At 38.5% G+C, this 23,622-nt stretch overlaps 1 protein-coding gene across 1 annotated transcript in view; it reads left to right on the top strand.

Moving 5' to 3' along the window:
• Positions 1 to 23,622, top strand: part of Rev3l (REV3 like, DNA directed polymerase zeta catalytic subunit) — a 138,874-nt gene that overhangs the window by 76,463 nt on the left and 38,789 nt on the right. The window contains exons 12-19 of the mRNA XM_051164469.1: positions 1,536 to 1,678; positions 2,206 to 6,334; positions 9,333 to 10,258; positions 12,638 to 12,720; positions 14,137 to 14,262; positions 18,667 to 18,859; positions 20,444 to 20,555; positions 22,425 to 22,540. Of these exons, the coding sequence (XP_051020426.1) occupies positions 1,536 to 1,678; positions 2,206 to 6,334; positions 9,333 to 10,258; positions 12,638 to 12,720; positions 14,137 to 14,262; positions 18,667 to 18,859; positions 20,444 to 20,555; positions 22,425 to 22,540 (5,828 nt within the window). The remainder of the gene's footprint in view (positions 1 to 1,535; positions 1,679 to 2,205; positions 6,335 to 9,332; positions 10,259 to 12,637; positions 12,721 to 14,136; positions 14,263 to 18,666; positions 18,860 to 20,443; positions 20,556 to 22,424; positions 22,541 to 23,622) is intronic.

The raw sequence follows: 23,622 nt of genomic DNA, 5'->3' as shown, positions 1-23,622 counted from the left end.
GTGTGTGTGTGTGTGTGTTATCAAAAGACAGTTAGCAACTAACAGAGCCAATAATGATAGAAGAGTTACCCTGTGAGACGGCAAGCCTTTGATGCAGAGTACATGAAAACAGATTGTGCCAGAGTTTCTGAAAATAAGATTTTTTACATCAGATAAGTTGGACTAGAATTATTAGATGTCTAATGCAATATTTCTTTCAGCACTTAAAATTGATTTTATGGGCTGGAGAGATGGCTCAGAGGTTAAGAGCACTGGCTGTTCTTCCAAAGGTCCTGAGTTCAATTCCCAGCAACCACGTGGTGGCTCACAACCATCTGTGATGTGATCTGGTGCCTTTTCCAGCATGCAGGCACACATGTAGGCAGAATACTATATATATAATAAATAAATATTTAAAAATAAAATAAAATAAAATAAAATAGATTTTATGACAAATTGTTATTTGTAAAAGATTTAAAGGGGAAACTGTTCTGTGTATAACAAAGAGATGTTTTCAAGCAGTTGAGGCCAGAGGGAAAAAGTTGAGTGTGGAAAGAAAGATTTTGAACATCTAGATAGGAGTGAAAAGTATCAGACTAGTGTAAAGTATAGGATAGAGCTTAGACTCTCTGAATTTCAAATTCATCTAAACAGTATAGCACCGTTGCTCTGTAGCTGGTGCAGAGCAGCTCAGGGTCCACAGTGTCCTCCAGCTCTCCCTAGGTCACTGCGCTCTCTCTAGCCGTGAGGCGCGTGCCTTGCTTCACTTTCTTGTCTCTCATCTCAGGATGTAGTGACTACCTTAAATATGTTAGGATGCTACCGTTTTATAAGTCATCTGATTTTCATTTGTTCTCTTTGTGTATATGATATCCACAGATAGGTTAAAGGGGCACGAGTAGATAAGGCAATCCAACGTGTTATGGCTAAAATGTAAGAATTATATGCCAGGCAGTGGTGGCGCACGCCTTTAGTCCCAGGACTCAGGAGGCAGAGGCAGGTACATTTCTGTGAGTTTGAGGCCAGCCTAGTCTACATAGTAAGTTTCTGGGCAGCCAGGGAAATCCTGTCTCAAAAAAAAAAAAAAAAAAGAAAAGGAAAAAAAAAAAAAAAAAAAGAAATATGATGCCTTCTACTTCATATGAATGAAAGTATAAATTCTGTTTATAATAACTTTGTCCAGGTATCATAACAGTATATGTTAATAAAGTAAAATAAACTTGTTTTCTCTTTAAAGTGATATTTTTATATTTTTATATTATTTTAGTATCATAAATCAGAAAATTTGCATCTAAGATGCATCTTTTTCTTTTAAGATTTTATTTAACTTTTATGTGTCTGAGTGTTTGCCTGCGTGTGTGTCTGTGTATCACATGCATACATTGTCCACAGAAAGCAGAAGAGGGTGTCAGATGCCCTGAAACTGGAGTTACAGACAGTTGTGAGCCACCATGTAGGTGCTGGGATGGAGTGTGCTTAAGTGCAACCATCTTCCCAGCCCCGGATGCCTCGTGTTCTAGTGAGCATACTTACCCGTGGATTCTAATATTCTCTAGGTCATTGTGCAGAAATGCCCACAGAAGCTCCACTGAGGATGACGACTCATCTTCAGAAGAAGAAATGGAGTGGAGTGATCATAGTTTGCTTTTTGCCAGTCTCTCTATACCTCAATTAGATGGAACTGCAGATGAAAATAGTGGTAAGAGCGGAAACCTACTGTAGGTATTTGGTTATTTAGTGACCAAAAATGTATTTTTTGTGTGATATAATTGTGTTTTGTCTTTAAGTTACTATAACTTAAATGAGTATATATTGTGTTTTGCCTATAAGCGATACAGTTATGTTTTGTCTGTCTATGGGAGTTTTTCTTTTTAAAATTATAGCTGTGTGATTCCTTATTCTCAAGAAGGTAGATTATTTGTGAGTTGCTTGGTTGAAGCTCTGAACCTTTATCAGTTTATTATATTATTCAAGTAGCATCATAAACTAACAAATAGGCTAACCATATTTCAAATAGTAAAACCATTATAACATTTTTCTGATCAGAAGAATATATGTTTAAAATAATGACTAATATTGCCTCTTGATTGCTTAGGTTATATAATCTTAATGATAGGGCTCAACTTTTTGTCGTGTCACTGTTTTACACATACGAACTTAATATAGATTCTTCCTTAAGAAGTTGACACTGTGAATGAGTAAATTCTTTTCTCTCTCTGATTCCAGACAATCCATTAAACAATGAAAATTCTAGAACCCACTCATCTGTGATTGCAACAAGCAAGCTATCAGTAAGGCCCTCCATCTTTCACAAAGATGCTGCTACGTTAGAGCCCCCATCTTCTGCTAAGATTACCTTTCAGTGTAAACACACAAGTGCCCTTTCTTCCCATGTTTTAAACAAAGATGATTTAATTGAAGACCTTTCACAACCAAACAATACAGAAAGAGGTCGAGATAATCCAGTCACTTTTGCCAATGAAAGTCCTTACTCCCTGAAATACTCTGCATCTTTAAGCAGTACTGTTCATTCGGATAATTCTCATAAAGAAATTTGTAAGAAAGATAAGTCTTTGCCGGTATCTTCCTGTGAAAGTAGTGTTTTTGATTATGAAGAAGATATTCCGTCTGTCACAAGACAAGTCCCAAGTAGAAAGTATACGAACATGAGAAAGATTGAAAAGGATGCCTCATTGGTACATGTAAACCGCCATACTAGTGAGACGGCACTGGGAAAAAACTCTTTCAACTTTGCTGACTTAAGTCATTCAAAAAATAAATTGTCCTCTGAAGGAAATGAAAAGGGCAGCAGCGTATTCCCCTCTTCACTGACTGAAAGTTGTGACGTGCTGTCATGCTCAGGGGAGAATAGAACTATGGTGCATTCTCTTGATAGCATCACGGATGAGAGTGGACTAAATAAACTCAAAATCAGATATGAGGAATTCCAAGAGCACAAAATGGAAAAGCCAAGTCTCAGCCAGCAAGCAGCACACTATATGTTTTTTCCCAGTGTTGTTCTTTCTAATTGTCTCACTAGACCACAGAAACTATCTCCTGTCACATACAAACTACAACCTGGCAATAAACCTTCCCGGTTAAAACTGAATAAAAAGAAACTACTAGGTCTTCAGGAAACTTCTACCAAAAGTAGTGATGCCAGAACCACAAAAGACAGTTGTACACATAGTAATCCTTACAGCAGTACATCTGAAAAGGATAATGTATTGAGTAGTGATTTAGTTAAAGCTGCTCATGGGACATTTGAAAATAAAACGCCTACAGAAAATTTTATAGACTGTCATTTTGGAGATGGATCCTTAGAAACTGAACAGTCTTTTGGACTATATGGAAATAAATATACACTTAGAGCCAAACGCAAGGTGAATTATGAAACTGAAGATAGTGAGTCAAGTTTTGTAACACATAACTCAAAAATTAGCCTACCTCATCCCATGGAAATTGGTGAAAATCTAGATGGAACTCTCAAATCCCGAAAACGAAGAAAAATGTCTAAAAAGCTGCCCCCTGTCATTATAAAGTATATTATTATTAATAGATTTAGAGGGAGAAAAAATATGCTTGTGAAGCTAGGTAAAATAGACTCTAAAGAAAAACAAGTAATATTAACTGAGGAAAAAATGGAACTTTATAAGAAGCTTGCACCTTTGAAGGATTTTTGGCCAAAAGTTCCTGACTCCCCTGCAACCAAATATCCCATTTATCCACTAACACCAAAGAAGAGTCACAGAAGGAAGTCAAAACATAAATCTGCTAAGAAAAAACCTGGTAAGCCACAAAGAACAAAGAGTGAAAATATGAAAAGAACTTTATCTTTCAGAAAGAAGCGAACACATGCTATTCTTTCTCCTCCCTCACCATCTTACATTGCTGAAACCGAAGACTGTGACTTGAATTATAGTGACGTTATGTCGAAGCTAGGTTTTCTTTCTGAGAGAAGCACAAGTCCTATCAACTCCTCTCCACCTCGCTGCTGGTCTCCCACAGACCCAAGAGCTGAAGAAATTATGGCTGCTGCAGAAAAGGAATCAATGCTTTTTAAGGGTCCTAATGCATATAACACTAAGACTGTTAATCCTCGTGTAGGAAAAACTAGTCGAGCAAGAGCACAGGTTAAGAAGTCAAAAGCAAGACTTGCTAACCCCTCTGTAGTTACTAAAAAAAGAAACAAACGAAATCAGACAAGTAAACTTGTAGGTGATGGAAAAAAGAAACCAAGAGCAAAGCAGAAACAAAGAGCGAATGAGAAAGGTGCGTCAAGAAAGCACATAACACCTACGGACGAAAAGATCAAACCACACGGGGAGGCCGAGCTCACACCGAACCACCAGAGCGTGTCTGAGCTCACGGGCAGTTCTGGCATTCAGGCACTTTCTAAACAGAAAGAGATGCCACAGACGGGCCCTGCTGTGGATCATCCACTTCCTGCCTCCCAGCCCACCGGGGTTAATGCACAGCAGCGGCTGTCTAACTGCTTTTCCTCTTTCTTAGAAAGCAAGAAGTCTTTGGATCTACAAACATTCCCCAGTTCCCGAGATGATTCACATTCTTCTGTTTATAATTCTATAGGACCTGGAATCTCAAAAATTAATATTCAGAGATCTCATAATCAAAGTGCTATGTTTACTCGGAAGGAAACAACTTTGATTCAAAAAAGTATATTTGACCTTTCCAACCATTTGTCTCAGGTAGCACAGAGTACACAGATATCTTCAGGTATTATGTCTTCAAAGACAGAGGAGAGCTCAAATATACAAAAAAACTGTATGTCATCTATCGGAAAGTCAAATGAGTACCGCAGTTCCCTAGAGTCAAAGCCAGAACAGGTCTGTGCCCCTAATTTTTTGCACTGCAGAGACAGTCAGCAGCAGACAATGTGCGTGTCAGAACAGTCAAAGCACAGTGAAACTTGTTCTCCAGGAAATGCAGCTTCTGAGGAAAGCCAGACACCTAGTAGTTTTGTAACTTCTTTGAGAAGTCCCATCAAACAAATAGCATGGGAGCAGAAACCAAGGGGCTTTATTTTAGATATGTCAAATTTTAAGCCTGAAAAGGTAAAACAAAGGTCACTGTCAGAAGCAATTTCACAAACCAAAGTACTGTCTCAATGTAAAAATCAAAATGTGTCAACACCTCCAGTGTTTAGTGAAGGACAGTCTGGGCTAGCTGTTCTGAAAGAACTGCTACAGAAGAGACAGCAGAAAGCACAGAGTGCAAGTGTCACACAAGACTCAGCTGCTAATAATCAGGCAGATAAGAATGTTTCTGTTTCGCATAAGAAAGCAAATAAACGAACACGGCTGGCGACATCTCCAAGAAAACCTCGAACTCCCAGAAGAACAAAACCTAAGGAACAAACCCCCAGACGTCTAAAAGTAGACCCTCTAAACCTACAGACCTCTGGCCACTTGGATAATTCCCTTTCAGATGATAGCCCCATCCTTTTCTCAGATCCAGGTTTTGAGAGTTGCTATTCACTTGAAGATAGCCTGTCTCCTGAACATAATTACAATTTTGATATTAACACAATCGGCCAGACCGGATTTTGTAGCTTTTACTCTGGTAGTCAGTTTGTTCCAGCTGATCAGAATTTGCCTCAGAAGTTTCTAAGCGATGCTGTTCAGGATCTTTTCCCGGGACAAGCTATAGAAAAGAACGAACTTTTAAGTCATGACAAACAGAGCTGTAGTGAGGAAAAGCATCACGTCTCTGACTCAAACCCATGGATTAGACCCAGTACTTTAAACCCGGAGCTTTTTGAAAAATCGTCTCTAGATAACAGTGAGAGTCATCGGCACAGCCAGTGGAAAAATAGCTTCCATGCTCTGGCATCTCACTCTAATTCAATAATGGAGTCTTTCTGTGTCCAGCAAGTAGAGAGCTGTCTAAGTGAAAAAGCCAGACTGCACAGGAGTTCAGTGAGTAAAGAAGTGTTTCTCAGTCTCCCACAGCCAAGCAGTTCAGACTGGATTCAAGATCATAACCGAAAAGCAATGGAACAGTCTCTTGACTCAGTTAACACCTCTTTTACTACCATACTTTCCTCCCCAGATGGGGAACTTGTGGATGCAGCTTCAGAAGATTTAGAATTGTATGTTTCAAGAAACAATGATGTGTTGACACCAACTCCTGATAGTTCACCAAGGTCTACCAGTTCTCCCTTACAATCCAAAAATGGCAGTTTTACTCCTCGGACTGCTCACATTCTGAAACCACTTATGTCCCCACCAAGTAGGGAGGAGATTGTGGCAACTTTGCTGGATCATGATCTTTCAGAAACTATTTATCAGGAACCGTTTTGCAGTAATCCTTCTGATGTACCAGAAAAGCCCAGGTAATCAGAATTAATTTTTCCTGCCTTGGGTCACTTTGAGTAATTTTTATTACTGTAACATTTCATAAGTGATTGCTAGTTTTGTAGCTGTGATACTGAATTTTTAAGAAGAATGAAGAAAATTATTTGTAATTATAAACTGATTAAGAACATTCACAAACTAGAAAAGCACACCTAGAGCAATGACGTTGATGATTCTTAGACTTTGATTTACTAGTTCTGACCTCCGTGTCGTCATTAAGGATTAGAGGAGCAAAAGCTCACCTTGACATGATGCAGAATTTAAAAGATGTCAGAATACCTCAATGTATTACAGGAGGGGAGGGGAGGACAGGATGAAAGAGACTGTGTGTGGGAGTGTGGGTGTGAATTCAATGCTGGGACCTGAACTCAGGACCTCACATCGTAGGCAAGCACTCTACCACGGGGGTATACCCCACAGGACCATTTTTGAAATGGAAGTTTTGATCATTAAGCTTTCTTGCATAGTGTGTGTGTGTGTGTGTGTGTGTGTGTGTGTGTGTGTGTGTGTAAGCACATTGCATTTCACAAGTATAGAGGACAGTATGTGGGACTCAGTTCCTGCCCTTCACTATGTGGGTCTCAGGGAACAAACTTGGGTCTTTCTGTTTTTAATAAATGTGTTCATCTGCTTTCTGTCACTGAGAAATGCTGGATACAACCCAGTTGATACAGAGAAGAGGCTTGTTTGGACCCACAGTTTCAGAGGTTCCAGTCCATGGTCAGCTTATCACTTAGCTCTATAGCACATCAAGATGGACATGTATGGCAGAGCGAAACTGCTCACTTAATAGTTAGGACCAAAAAGAAGAGACCAGTGCCCACAATTTTAAAACCTCTCACTAAGTCCTACCTTAAAGTTTCTGGCAACTTCCAAAATCCTAAACTAGGGACCATGGACATTGGGGGACCACTCAAGACCCAGCCATTAGCATCGAGCACACCTAAGTTATTTTATGGTAGTAAATGAACATTAGTTTTTGGTATTTCTGTTATAAACCACTTTTCATTTGTTTTCAACATCTTTAGTCTTGTTGATAGTGCTATTTTTTTTTTATGCTTACTAAGGTATGAATAGAGTTTGTTTTCCCATATCCTTTTTTTTTTTTTTTTTTTTTCATCAAGATTTTCAGAGAGTAATAGAGACATGCAGCAAAGAGTGAAGTGAGAATCATACTGGTTTATTTATCAGTGATTGAATAAGTTGTTGTGTACTACATGACCTAACCCAAGAGTTTGGGACTGTGGAGTTAGTCAATTGGTAAAGTGTTTGAGGACGTGAATCCAGTCACTTGGATCCACGGTGGGTGGATAGGTGGGTGTGTGGATGGTTGGATGGTTGGTTTTAAAAAACAAAACAAAACAAAACAAACAGGAATGGCGGTGTGTACTTGTATTCCAGGTCTATAGAGGTAGGTACCGGTAGAGCCTAGAGGCTTGCTGCCCATCAGCCTATCCTACTTGGTCAGTTTCAGGTCAGTGAGAGAGGATGACACCTGAGCAACAACATCCAAAAGTTTGCTCTCTGACCTCCACATTCAGGTGCACATGCTACAGCCCCACAAAGAAACTAAGCCAGTCAACTTTGAATTACTGATTCTCTGTGCACACATATGAGCTCAAACATGAGTGGAATTGGGCCATTCATTTTATGTCCCACCAGTTCCAAAGTTCTTATGCTTACATCAGACTTGGGTACCTAGGTGAGAGAAGGGAATTGTGGCAGTTTACCCCAGCTGTGTGGTGGGAATTTTGTTTGATAACGGCCGTTGAACTCAAGGCCTCATGGTATACCACCAGCAATTGTATGCTTTTTTTTTTTTTTTTTTTTTAACTATTGAGAGAATTTAAGAAATACAAAGCCTTGTTTAAATTGGTTGTTTGCCAAACTTTATATGTACTAGGAGATATAGAAAGAGTCTATAGAGAAATAAATGATAGCATCCTCCATCATTTCTGCCTATGCATGTTGACAGTGGAGCGTTACTTAGCGGTGAGCAGCTGTGGAGATGGGTGACCTGACAGAGCTCCTGCTGCCTTAGCATGAGGACCTGAGTTTGGATTCCTGTGCTCACATGACATGCGAACATGATGCCACTGTCAACAACCCTAGCTAGCACTGGAGAAGTCAGACACAGATCTCTCACTGGCCATCCAGCTGTCAGCATTGACAAGCTTTCAGTTTAGTTTGAGTTGCTATCTCAGAAAATAAGGTAGAGAGCAACTAAGGAAAGATGTCATCCTCTGACCTCCAAATATGTTAACTCACTCGTATAAAAACATACACTCAAACACACAGATTAATAGTGCTGAGGACTTTGATGAGTTGTGTCATGGGACACTAAAATTAAAAAAAAAATCTTTTGAATTGGTAAATTAGTAATGCCTTTCAAAAGAAAAAATTATAGCGAGTGAACATTTTATTTTACTACACTGTGTATGAATGGCTGGCCACAGGAGTATTCCTGTAGCTATGAATGCACATGGCAGCCAGAGTTGGCCTCGGGTGTCATTCTGCAAACACTGCCCTGTTTTGTTTGTAACAAGGGTCTCTCACTAGCCTGGAGATCATGGAAATTAATTTTGTAGTTAAAGACCTGAGAAAAGGGCTGGAGAGATGGCTCAAAGATTAAGAGCACTTGACTGCTCTTCAAGAGGACCCAGGTTCAAATTCCTAGCACCCACATGGTAGTTCATAACTGTCTGTAACCCCAAGATCTATCACCTTCATGCAGATATACATGCAGGCAAAACATCAATGCACATAAAATAAAATAAAAATAAAAAATTTAAAAAGACCCAAGAAAAACATTGAAGCTGAAAATAAGAGTATTTTGTCTACAATTGGAGTGAGTAGGAAAAAAAGAAATTGTCATATTTAAGGTACCAAAGGGAACTATAAGTCTGTTACATAGAAACTTATTTTAGGTAATTGTTTCTTGAGATGAAAATGTTTGTTCTAAATATGTATTTATAGGGAGATTGGTGGACGGCTCCTCATGGTAGAAACTCGGCTTCCAAACGACCTGGTTGAATTTGAAGGAGACTTTTCCTTGGAAGGACTTCGCCTGTGGAAAACAGCCTTCTCAGCGATGACTCAGAATCCCAGACCAGGGTCCCCACTTCGCAATGGCCAAGCAGTTGTCAGTAGAGGGTCAAATAATAGCCATAAGATGGTAGAAGATAAAAAGATTGTAATTATGCCTTGCAAATATGCCCCAAGTCGACAGCTGGTTCAAGCATGGCTTCAAGCCAAAGAAGAATATGAACGTTCAAAGAAACACCCTAAAACTGAGCTAACTGCAATGATAAAATCTGCTGAACATGTCAGCCCTTCAGTTAATCCAGGTGACACACCTGCAGTGTCTCCACCGAGGGATGCATGCCCACATACACTTTCTGCTACGGCACGTACCAAGAAAGAAGTTAGTAAGTGTCAGACTGCTTTGCAAGCGTCGCCTACAGGATGTGATCAGACTGGATATGCCAGTCAAACGCTGCTACCAGCTGCCTCTGCAACTGTCCCTGAGGAAGAGGAAGATGATGATGATAATTGTTATGTTAGTTACAGCTCCCCTGATTCTCCAGGCATTCCACCTTGGCAACAGGTAACATCTCCAGATTTCAGAGCACTAAATGGAGATGACAGACACACGTCACCGTCACCGTCACCGGTAGAGGAGCTTTGTTCCCTAGCTGTTGAGAACTTCTTAAAGCCAATAAAAGATGGTGTCCAAAAAAGCCCCTGCTGTGAACCTCGGGAGCCTCAAGTGATCTCTCCAATTACTGCTAGGGCAAGAACTGGGAAACACGATCCGCATTGCCTCCATAGCACCCCAGTTGTGCAGAGAAAGTTTCGGGAAAAGCTTCCTGAAGTAACTGGTCTTAGCCCCTTATCAGCAGGTAAGTGTGGCAGGCTGTAATCCAGGCATAGATGGTGAGGTGTTAGACTACATAATAAAAGTCCTTGTCTTGTAAATCAAACTGTGGCTCCGGAATTGGAAGATGACTATTAACTCATCATGCTTTATAACATCATCACATGCAGATGTTTTCCTCTCTCTCCTGCTAACTCTGCTCCTATTGTATCTATCTACCTCCTGGGCAAAATACAGCAGCCCCTTCATAAGTCTTCTTCCCCGCCCCTCACCCGCCCACTCCCCTCTCCCCACACACACCCCCTACCCCGTGTTGGCATTTTCATAGGTACCTGTATCTCCCCTACCTTTTATTTTTGTTTTTCCAAGTTCTAGGTCTCAAACCCAGAGCCTATACATACATGCACTTGGCTGTTGAAGTATATCCCTAGCCTCTTTCCCACCTTTTAACATAGAAACAACCACAATTTTCCTTGACTTTTTATCTCAGGCCAAGTCTTTCTTCTTCTTCTTCTTCTTCTTCTTCTTCTTCTTCTTCTTCTTCTTCTTCTTCTTCTTCTTCTTCTTCTTCTTCTTCTTCTTCTTCTTCTTCTTCAAAGCCAACTTTCTTCTAAAAGATTTCTCTAACAGCTCTGCTTATTGACTTTGTATTCATTTCTCAGCCTATGCTAATCTGAATTCTGCCTGTCCTTCCACTGCTTAAAAAAAAAGTTCCTCAACAACTCTCTCATAACTAAGGTCAGTGGCTGCATTTTAGTCTTCTAACTACCAGCTAAGCAGTCATTGGCCTGTTGACCACAGCTTAGTTTCTGGAGCTTCTCTTGTCTTTATTTTTATTTCCTTCTACTTGATTTTCTTTTAAATATATCTTACTATTCTTGGTTGTTGCAGATTATTAAGTCTTAAGCTTTCCTTGGGTTTTCTCCTAAATGATCAAATTCTTGTCTATAGGGTTAATTCTGGGGATCTGCAAGCTTGTGTTTCCAGCTGGGGATTTAGGCTGTAGAACACTATCCTTCCTGACTATGTGGCACTTCTGTTTGGTTGTTCAAAGGACTAGAAGATTGATGTTTTTACCCTTAAATCATTATCTCAGTGCCTGCGTTCACTGCCACCTTACCAACACACTGAGGCTCATCCCTCCCTCCCTCCCTCCCTCCCTCTCCCTTTCTCAGTGAATAATACCATCGTCTCATCAGACACCAGAATTGTGTGTGTGTGTGTGTGTGTGTGTGTGTGTGTGTGTGTGTGTGTGAGATCACCTGATTGTCTTGGTAAGCACCTCGTGGTTTCCTGTCCATTACCAAGTTCTTTCGGCTTATCTCTGCTACCACAGCCTTATGTTGGCTCGTTGCCATCTCTTGCCTGCGCTTCTGCTGCCTTCTTGCCCTCTTCCTGCCCAGCAATCAGGAGAAATCATCTATGTGTACCTGGTATGCATATTTCAGTCCAAAGACAATAGCCAGTTCCTCATTTGGTCTGGTTTTGGCTTTTAGCAGTTTGAGTTACACACAGACAACTGTGGTCCAAAAATACTACTTAGGAAATTTAAATAAATGATCCCTAAGTTTTAAATCACGTGCTGTCCTGAGTATCTCGCAGTATGAGCCATCCCTATGTCCAGTGTACCCATTCTGTGCACACTGCCCTCTTGTCCGTCATCTACTAGTGTCTCAGGGACCCGGCGGCTGCTGTGAAACTGGACTGCTCACGTTCAAACAGTCATCGTTTTACTTGATGGTCTCAGAGCACAGGAGTAACGGTGCTGACGACGCAGACGCCAGAGAGAATCGGGAAAATACTTCATGAAAAGGAGAGAAGACTAAGAATGTTTGAGAAAGACATAGTGTTCATATAACTTATTACAGTATATTATGTAATTCTGTTTTATTACGGGGTATTGTTAATGTTACTGTGCCTAGTTTATACATTAAATGCTACTATGGGGAGTAAGTAGGTATAGCAAAGAATATAGTATATATTGGATGCAGTCCTATCCCCAGTTATCCACCAGAGGTCTCAGAACATAGTCTACACACATAAGGAGAACCATTGAAATTTCACTTTCATGTGTGTGTGGTGAATTTATGATTCTTTCAAGAACACAGAGGAAACTTATGTCTCTCCTTCTTCATTGTATGCGATAAATGATGGAATTATCCCCAAGGATAATGGCTAAATATAAAACTCAGTGATAAACATAAAGGTGCTTATTTTAAAATGCAAATTTTTGAGGTATTTTATGAAGATTGGAGGATTAATTTCATATTTTAAAATTATGAAATCTGGAAAAATGTATATAGAACACTATTCACAAATGATATTTACGTGTTTGAAATAACAAAATTTGTTGTAAAACACAGAAGCAGATATACAAGTTAAAAAATGAAATTTCTTTCTACAGAACCAAAAACCCAGAAGTTGTGTAGTAAGAAAGGCGGTGACGCTGACAGCCTCAGGAGAGTTCTTCTGACAACACAAGTGAAGGTACCTGTGCTTCACGTCTGCAGGGGCTCAGACGACTCAAAGCTTAACTTTTCCACTATGTTTACACCATCATTTACATGTTTTTAAGAGAACAAGAAACTGCATTTTTCTTTAGTTTGTTTAAATTGTTGGGATATAAAAGATGCTTATGTGTAGGTATAAATAATACAGAGAAAAAGAATATAATAGCCAAAGTTTGGATCATAAGGATCCACATACATTAACTGCTAAGTGGCAGTATCCGAACAGCCCAGTCACAGCAGAGCTTAAGTAAGTGATTTGTGTTGTGTTGTTTTGAGACACTGTTTCTCTGTGTAGCCCTGGCGGTCATGAACTAGCACTGTAGACCAGGTGGCCTCTAACACAGAGATCCCCCTGCCTCTGCCTCCCAAGTGCTGAGATTAAAGTCGTGCACCACCACTGCTCAGCCTTGTAAGTGATTTTCTGATCCTGCCAGAAGTAACGTTTTTTAAAATATATTTTTAATATATTGTTTTTTACTATAACTTAATTTTTAAATGTTTCACTAAGTTACAAAAGCAACGTTTCTCAACACTTGAAGTGAGAAATTATAACTGTCCTTATCCAAATAGTATAGTACTTAATTGTACCTTATCAAATGATAGTACTTATGAGATAATGTGAAAGAAATGCACTAGACATTGTCATTGGAAATAAACAATACAAACCACTTCCATATTAGCAACTTTTCATAAAAGTCATTACATATAAGTTGTATTTTAGTATTTATGTGTTGTGGCTATATTACAAACTTTAATCTATAAAACTTTTTAATTATAACCTATTGATATTAAAAACAAGTAACAGTGAATTGTAAACATAAATCAACATGTTAGGGAAAATGGTTAACTATTTTAATAGCAGAAAAAGTACTTCTTAAAAAATAAAGAGCTGGATATAGTGGCTCCCACATGTAACCTCCGCACTGGGGAGTCAGAGCAATCACCATGAGTGAGACGTGGCTAACATAAGGGAGAAAGACAGTGGGAGGGAAGAGAAGAGTAAAAGAACATGAAGTGTCTATTCTAAATGCTTGAAAGCTTTTTTCCAATATGTGTAGCAATAGTAAAGTACACCATTTACAGACTATAGCCATGTAGTTGTAAATGTATTAATTACTCCATCTTTCTTTAAAGAAAGATCAAGGAAATTTCCATGTAGTATAAATGTCAGCTCTACCTGACTGCTCCTTTCAGTATTTGTGGCTTGTGAACTCAAATATCAACACATGGTTTGTTTATAGATTGTATCATAGTTACTCAAGTTAAATGAATGTTAATAGTGCTTTTTAATTTAAAGAGAATTTTTATGTTTATCATATTTTTTGTTTATCACTAAATATATAAAATGTTTATCTAATTTCTTATCTGGCTGTGTCTTTTTTTTTTTTAATAGAATCAGTTTGCACCAGTAAATACTCCAAAGAAAGAAACTTCTCAGATTGATGGGCCATCCTTAAACAACACGTATGGTTTCAAAGTCAGCATACAGAACCTGCAAGAGGCGAAGGCATTACATGAGGTAAAGCTGCAGCACTAACGTTGTCACACGGCTTAGCTATCAGGATTTGTCCGTAGGACATGCATGGGAAATTTTTAACCAGAAAGGGATATGTTAAGTTTTTTTTATTGATATTATTATTATTGTTATTGTTGTTGTTGTTATTATTATTATTATATTTGTGTAAAATAGAAAAAAGGTGTAAATATTGACTAGTTGCTGAGACTGATTTGTAGTTTTACAACATTTGCAAAAGTAATAACTAAAATTTAGGTTATAGAAGTTAAATTAGAAAATATTTTGAGGTCTTATATATTTAAAGAATCTGTTTTATTATGCAATTGTTCTGAAGTGTTATATCTCAACTGTGATTTTTATTTTGTTTGGTTGTCTTTGTAGGTTAGTTTTCTACAAAAGAGAAGAAAATAATTGATGATTCACATAAGCTGTGCAAAGTACTTTTACATTATAAACAATGTGTGCCAAAGACCAGGACGTTTTCTTACAAAAATGTAAATCAGTCATAGTATAGATTGGCGACTCAGAGCACATGCCTACCTGATAAAAAAATTTAAGTGGCTAGCCCACATGTATCTAACAGTACTGTGTGTATACCTGATGCCCAAGAGGCCAGAGGAAGGCGCAAGGTCCCACTGCGCTGTGTACCAACTGCCCGAATCCCAACACACTCAGGAATATTTAGCAAATGCCCACAATTAAAAATTAAAGGAAATGTTTCTTTTTTTAAACTATAATTATTGAGCTGACAAGATGGTTTAATCAGTAAAGGCACTTTCCACCAATCCTGACAACCTGAGTTCACTTTCTGGAACTCCTACAAGTTGTCCTTTGATCTACACACACACAAATAATTTTTTAGTTAGCAGTTGAAAAAAATAAGAAAAATATTTGTTACAGTAAAATTGATAGGCCTTACCCAAAAGACTTGGTTTTTTGCTTTGTTTTTTTTTAATTCATGCACTTGGACATATATATATATATATGCTGGTGTCTGTGTGTGTGCGTGAGTGCGTGCGTGCGTATGTCTGTCTGTTTCTGTGTTAGTATGTGAAGGTGCCCACAGAGGCCAGCAAAGGACGTGAGCTTCCATAGAGCTGAGGAAGCTGCAGGGTGCCTGGGTCTGAACTCTGCTCCTCATCACTGTGCAGCAAGGTCTTGTAACCACTGAGCTGTCTCTCCCGCCCCAGAAAGCCTTGTTACCTTTGCAGAGTCTCTTCTTATTTGAAAAACATAACTTTATTTGTTATATGTATGTTACTGCAGCCAGGCTTTAGAATTATATAATATCTTAAAGTTAAAATTAGTCCATGAAATTAGCATGTTAATTGTTGACAGGCCTTTCTTGTCTCAGGACAGAGTTTTTAATCTCCGCCCAGTGGTCAGAGCAGGAGATGAACGCTCTACTGAACACCTGTTCGTCAGGCTTTGTCCCTGCTCTCCATGATCTCCCGCTGCTGTCAGTCCTCAGCACAGGGCAGACGAGTCTCTGGTCACTTCCTCACCTCCCCTCTCTCACCCAGTCCAGCTCACTGTTTACATCCTTAGGAGCAGCAGTGCGTTTTAAATCTCAGGAACAAAGACAAAATTTAAGTGTGAAATTTGTAGTATCAAAATTAGTCTTTAAGAATCTTTTGACCTAAAATTGTCTTCACAAGTCTCCTCTGTACCCTTTATACACGTTCATCTTTCCTAATTAAATTGGTTGTTGTTTTGCTTTTTAAGCTTGGATTTAGGAGAGAGGTTTTCCACTTAAAATTTTTGTTTGCTAAGTTAATGTGTGCTAATTATTAACAATAAATCCTGTAGGGTATACATTTCCAAGTACAATTTCTGGGTGTAGGGACGCTTGAGAGATGGCTCAGTCACTAAAATGCTTAGCACCCACCTATAAATCTGGGTGTGGCAGCATGTGCCGAATGGTGTCTCTGAACTGGGAGGTAAGAAAAGGAGAGTTGCCGGGGTCCTGCGGCCAGCTGGTCTAATAGCGGGTGAGCTCGGGGCCAGCGGGAAGCCTGTCTGAGAAGAAGGTGTTGTGCAACAGGAAGACGCGCAACACCGACCTCCCGCCCACACAAGTGTACACCCTCTGTTGACACGCACATAGGCTCCTAGACTGTGAACATGGAGTCCAGTGGAAGGGCTTGATCCCTGGTAAACTGAAAATAAGCAAAGCCTTTCCCATGTCTCACAACATTACTCTTTGTGGGTTTTTTCTTACAAAACCTTACAGTTCTGAAGAATGTGGGATTTAGGGTTACTTTATTTTTGTGCCTTCCTCATACATACCTAATTACTACTTTTCATATTTTAAACAGATATAATAATAAATTAACATACATATATATTATGTTACGTGTATGAATTAAAATCTTAATCAGGACAAAAAGATAGACGTGGTAGAGTAAGCCTCCATCCCATGCTAGGCCAGCAGTTTCCATGCCCAAAAGCCCTGAGTACTTTTACATTTTCACACCTCTGGAGGAGTTTTCTGTGTGTGTGTGTTTGCATTTATACATCCATGGAGGACTTCATCCAGAGGCTCCATTGATCAGTATATTACAGTGACATCTCCATATTAAGATACACAGATATGGCTCTTTGTTTTGAAAATGTTAAAAGTTGCTGATCTGTTATTACATCACCTTTATGGCACTAACAGCTACTAACCTTCCATCTCAACATTGAAGTTCTTTCTTAGTCTTTTACTCTCATAGGAACTTCCTTCTACTTATATTTTGGTTAAAATGAATGAGTTTATGGGATAATTTCCCAGGAGTAGAATTGCTTGGATAAAGGATATCTGCATTTTAAATTTAAAATTTTGATAGATATTCCTAAATTGTACTCCAAAAAGATTTGACACATTCTGTCCCTGTGAAAATGGAAGTCATGCACTTACACTCTTCATTAGCTCGAATGGATTATAACTGGAAATCTTTCACAGCTTATATGATCTGAATAACCATGAGGAGACTATAAATAGTCTTATCTTCCAGTGCTAGCTGTGTCTATATGGTAACATATGCCATGTAATCAGGAATCCAGGCCAAATTTTGTTTTCTGTACTATGTTGGTTTATTTTATTTTATTTTTAAGGCAGAATATTGCTGTTTCCCAAGCTGGGTTCGAGCTTGTAAGCTCAGGCTATAGCCTCCTAAATAGTTAGGATTATAGGCGTGCTGTACTGTGCCTATCTGTCTTGATTTTAAAAAGAAACTAAGAATTGCAATTGAGGGTTTTTAATCAACAAAGGATAAGTGGCGAACTCCAGAGGCAGAGGCAGGTGGATCTTCCATGAGTTCAAGGCTAGCCTGGTCTACAAAGCAAAAGTGTGAAAACAATTTATTGTGTGTTGAATGCCAGTGAGAGCATGAACGTTAGTTAAATGAAATGACTTATTATGTAGTTGATTCCATAACAGTTCTTTTAATTTTTTTTCTTAAGATAAAATTAAAACTTAAAAAAATTGACCCGTAGCCCCCAGCGTGGTGGCGCATGCCTTTAATCCCAGCACTCTAGAGGCAGAGGCAGGGGGATCTCTGTGAGTTCGAGGCCAGCCTGGTCTACAAAGCAAGTTCCGAGATAGCCCAGGCTGTTACACAGAGAAACCCTGTCTCAAAAAAACAAAAAAGAAAATTGACTCATAGGCAAAGGTCTAAATGTAAGTAATCCTTAGATAATAGCAGGTTAGTAAGTATGAACTTTAAAAGAGTTTCTGGTTTTAGTTTAAACTACAGGTCAGCTCTAACTGACTGCAAAGCATGGCAGCCTGGGCTAAGTGGATAGCAGTTGAACTAACCATCTTTTTCTCAAACAGAAATTAAAAAACATTGTGTATATTTTAAACAAGTACTTTTTAAGTATTGCCATTGAGAAGTGACAGCCCAAGCATTTTCTGAAATACCAAGATGAGTTAGTCTAATTTTGGAAGCAAAATCTTAAGTTTAATAAAATTATGGGTTATTAAATTGTGATTTTGACATTTTATTTTATTTTTAGTTTTTTTGAGACAGGGTTTCTCTGTGTAACAGTCTTGGCCACCCTGAAACTCCCCCTGTAGACCACCACTGCCTGGCCAAAATAATTAATTAATTTTATTATTATTTTTTTTTTAATATATGAGTGCTCTGTTTGCATGTACTTCTGCATGCTAGAAGAGGGCATCAGATCTCATTATGGATGGTTATGAGCCTCCATGGGTTGCTGGGCATTGAACTCAGGACCTCTGGAAGAGCAGACAGCACTCTTAACCCCTAAGCCATCTCTCCAGTCTCATAACTTTGTCTTTTATGTCCAGAGTACCTATAATTTTAATTATTTGTCTCCCCAGAGTCTTAGTGAGAAGCACTTTTAACATTCATGCTGCAAAACACTTTGAGCATAGTTGTCGATTTCCTTTGGTAGATACAAAACCTTACTTTGATCAGCGTGGAGTTGCATGCTCGGACGAGGAGAGACCTGCAGCCGGATCCGGAGTTTGACCCCATCTGTGCGCTGTTCTACTGCATCTCCTCTGACACTCCACTCCCAGACACAGAAGGAACAGAGCTCACGGGCATGATAGTGATTGATAAAGACAAGACAGCCAGCCAGCAAGGTACTGCTCACTCTCATCAGTCATGTGCTCCCTGGTGGCTGGGGTGGGCAGTGCCGCAGACACAGGCTCTCACGCAGCCCAGATGGGCCTCCTACTGGCTGTGTAGCTGAGGCTTTGAACTTTGATTCTCCTGTCTCTACTTCCTAAGTGCTAGGATCACATGCGTGTGCCAGCCATCATGGTGGCTTAGAATGACTCTTAACAAAATTTCGTTCTTGAGGAACTGTAAGGAAGCAGGAAGACTCCTTTCTAATGCTAGCTGAGATTGTGGTAGGAAGCTGTACACAAAAATTTGTGATTTTTACTTTAATTGTTATAACCACAATAGGACACCCACCTCTAAGTGCTGTCCTTAGCAACACAGGGGTGGAAAAGTCTGAAGCCCTGGAACACAGAGATCTTCATAAAATTTCTAATTAACACATAACTTAAAAGCTACTGATTAGTCACAACAAATCCAAGTAATTGCATATAATTAACTTGGGTATACAGTCTTTATTATCTATAGATATTTTGATGCTAACACAAAATGTTTGCATTAGAACATTGTTAACTACTGTAAGTTAATAGTTTGTGATCAACCTTTTTTTTTTTTTTTTGAGTTTTCCAAGACAAGATTTCTCTGTGTAATAGCTCTGGCTGTCCTGGAACTCTCTTTGTACACCAGGCTGGCCTCAAACTCACAGAGACCCGCCTCCGTCTGTCTCCCAAGTGCTAAGATTAAAGATATGTGCCACCATGCCTGGCACTTTCATGTTTTCTAACTTTATATATCTTCTTAAATAAATGTACTTTGGTTCAGAGGTTCTTTATATACCATATAAACATTTAGCAAATGCAAGTATTTCTCTGATGTTTTAAAGGTAATTTTTACAAATTAGTTGAGTTCCGTGAGGAAGATTTAGTATAGAAGAAAGTCATTAAGAATCTGATGTTGCTGGGCAGTGGTGGCACATAATTGTAATCCCAGCATGCGGGAGGCAGAGACAGGTAGATCTCTGTAAGTTCGAGGCCAGCCTGGTCTACAAGAGAATTGAGGATGCACACATACACACACACTGTCTAAAAAAACAAACAAACAAGACTCTGATGTTTAAACATGGCTTAATACCAGCTAACAAACCAACATTGCATTTTTGTGATTTTTTTTATGATAGTCAGTGTTGGTAGTTTGAAATTAACCATGGTAGTATGACTTTACATAATGGAAATAGGCAAGCAAAGACACGTTTATTGTTCTTGAAATGTTTATTAGCCATTTTCTAGCATACTAGTGATTAAGATACTCTCTGCTACGCAAAGCTTTATCCTTAGGAAAATCAAGCATAGAAACAAAGTAATCTTTTTTTGTGTGTGGTATGTTATTTCCTGGGAATTTTATAAATGAAGACTAGGGGAGTAGCTGAAAATATGAAACTTGAATATGTTACATCAGAAAAACCATTTAAGAAAGTTTCTGATAGTTGGACTGTAGTTTTACTTTGTGGGGGGTCAGCTTTAATATTTTTTTTACTCAAAGACTAATACTATTTTTATATGACATTACATGATAAAATGCTATATAATAAACATTTTGTCCCTTAGATATCAGATGTCAGACCCCACTACTTATCAGATCTGGAATTACAGGATTAGAAGTTACCTATGCTGCTGACGAGAAGGCACTCTTTCAAGAAATCACAAACATAATAAAGAGGTATTATCTTCATTCTCTGATTTTTTTCCCAACCTTTCTTGTTCAGTCATTTCCTGCTGATGCAGATGACATAAGATATAAAAGATGATGAGAATCATTTCCAAGGACCCTTGGGATTATATAATCCTCCTTAGAAAGTTTTCCTTCTCTTTTTTCTTTTTTAAATTCAGCCTCTTGTCACCATTGCCATCAAATAAGGGACAGAAAAACAATGTTCTGTTTTTACAATTTAGGGAATAAGGAAAAATACTTGCGTCTAGCTTCGCAGTTGGATTTTAAGATGATTTTTCTGTGGTTCCGAAGTAATGGGGATTTGTACAAACGTTCAATGTGTTATTCCCTTAAATAAGTTTCCACCTTGTAAGCTAGCTGTCATTTCAGTAGTATTTTGAATTGGTTTATTTTATTCTTTTTTACCTGATCTGTGTTGAAAGTAAAATCTTATGAGAGTTTATAAAACATTATTTTAAACAAAATTATTTTAATTTTAAAATACAATAAAAAGATTATCTAATTCTTTCATCCCATTTGTAAGTACTCAACCCAGACTTTGGTGTCATCCAGTACTGTTTTTTTGTTTTTTTGTTTTTTGTTTTGTCTTAAGCGTTTTACTTACCTTCATAATCTTAATTGTCTACATCGGAAAAATTAATAACATATAGAATATGCTAATGCACATAGAACTAATAGCGTAGTGTCTGGCACACACTCAGGACTCCATCTGCTAACTGTGTAAAATGAAATCCTGTATGCTAAATGTAAAAATCAATGAAATAAACCAGGCATAATGGCTTACACATGTAGGCCAGAGTGCTCCAGCTCTCAGTAGTCTCAAGTGGGAGGACTGGAAGTTTGAAGCTAGCCTGGGCTGCATAGTAAGACTGTCACCTCAAAAACAATAAGGGGCTAAAAAAATGTAGATCAGTAGTGGAGTACTTGCCTAGCATGCATACAGCTAGTAATGGTAATAAGTTATATATACAAGCAAAAAATGCAAATGAAAAACACAAATACCAAAAAAAATGAACTTAACGCTTGGTCTTGACGATTTTTAATGGAGTAGGTTTTACTCTCAAAACTTAGAACTATAATCAATCCCTCTTTCCTTAGTTTTCCCTTTGAAGTTAAATAGATTTGTTTTCTCTTGTGCTGTAACCAAAAATATTTTCATGATAGTCACCACATGGGGGGGGGGGGGCCTAAGAGGAGCCCCTGAGTTGGACATGAGTGTCAGTTAACTTTCCCAGGACTATTCTGTGGTGACAGTGAGTGCCCTTTCTCTTAGGTTCTCCAGGCTGCCTTTCCTACATTAATTTTGCTCTCAAGATTTTAATCTACTACTGAACTGAATTGCCCTCCTTTTCAGAAGGCAGACTTGTCACTTCTTAGGCATTACTTTGTGTGAGAACCAAGTCAACACTAAAATCACAAAGAATGTGTTTAATTCCCTTCTTTCTCAGCAGTAACACTATTTAAAGTCTGGACTGGTTAAGAAAGATAAAAATTTGACAGTTCCGTGACCTGTCCCACCCTTCTCCACCCACACTGTAGTTTCAGTCATGCCCTCAGGAGTAATCGATTCTCTTTCACCCCAGATTTCATCAGCATCTTTGCCAAAAAGTGTGGAACAAATACAGTCTCAGTAAAACCAAGCTCATTTAGAAAATAAATTAGCTCCTATAATCACCTATTTCCAGTCATTTATAGCTGTCATGCTACAGGTGCCACTGATGCCTACCTTTCAATTACAGAATGGCCGTTATGGAAGATAGGTTTTGATTTTTGTCCCCTCCACCATGAGAACAATGGTTCTTCTGGGCAAGAGTCTAAATGTTGTAATGTTTGCTCTGATGGGTTTTTCTTCTCTAGGTACGACCCTGATATTCTGCTAGGCTATGAGATTCAGATGCACTCCTGGGGCTACCTTCTTCAGAGGGCTGCTGCCCTGAGTGTTGACCTATGTCAGATGATCTCTCGAGTGCCAGGTAGGTAGAACTGCAAATGTTGTTATAACTAGAGAGACGTTATAAAGTAAGTAACGACAGAATTAAAGAAAAGACTGTTATTCTGGCTCAGTTTCTATACAGAATTGTGGTAAGTTCTAGACATAAGTCAATATAGAAAAAGTTAAAGCAAAAGAAAAAATCTGCATCATCACCTGCTAGGTATACTGTTTTATACATTGCGGTCATCCCACGTTTAGTCATGTTTCCATACATAAACTTTTTTATAACGAAGTACACCATCTACTCCGTCTTTATTATACTTCCTTCGCAAGTATCCTAGAACCACTCTCATATTATGACAGTCTTCATGACTGTTGTGAACATTTCCTTCACTTCATGAACCAAAATTACATTGTTTGGTCTTGTTTTATATTTATGCTCATTAAATTGGTAGAAAAGGGCAAGAAGGGCTAAAAAGCATTAATACCTAAAGATTAATAGTTAATGCAATTGGTTTTTTATTTTTATTTGAGTACAAGTGTAAAAAATAGTATGAATTTTGAGGGCCATTCCCAAAGGTTTTGATGCTGAGTTTAGAGAGAGGGAGTAATAATGTTTGTATCAAAATTACTTGCAATTTGTGACTCATTTTTGGTTCCTCTACAACTATAATATTTTTATTAGCCATATTTCATGTCTTGTTTATTTTTGTTTTTTCTTTTTAAGCTCCATTTTCTTTTTAATTTTCAATTTTTTACTTTTAATTCAACTCCAGTTATATCATACCCCCTTTCCTCACTCTAGACCCTCCTTTGTCCCGTCTCTCCAACACTTCCACCCCAACCCCCTCTCAAATTGGTGGTCTCTTTGATGATTATTATATACATTATTACATAATGTGTTGAACACATCAATATATAAATACAGCCTGCTGAGTTAATTTGGTATTCCTTGTATGTATATCATTTCAAGACTGACCCCTTGGTGTTGGATAACTCAGTAGTTCTTTTATGCCTGGGAAAGAGAGACTAACCCTTCTCTCACCAGTCATTAGTTGCCTGTTACAACTACCTTTTTTAAAATTTGTTTTGGCTCCCACAGCTTTTTGGAGAGTTTTCTGA

This window comes from Acomys russatus, chromosome 21, assembly GCF_903995435.1.
Source record: "Acomys russatus chromosome 21, mAcoRus1.1, whole genome shotgun sequence".
Lineage (NCBI taxonomy): Eukaryota > Metazoa > Chordata > Mammalia > Rodentia > Muridae > Acomys > Acomys russatus.
Note: the sequence above shows the minus strand (reverse complement) of the source record. Positions and strands in the feature narration are given on the sequence as shown.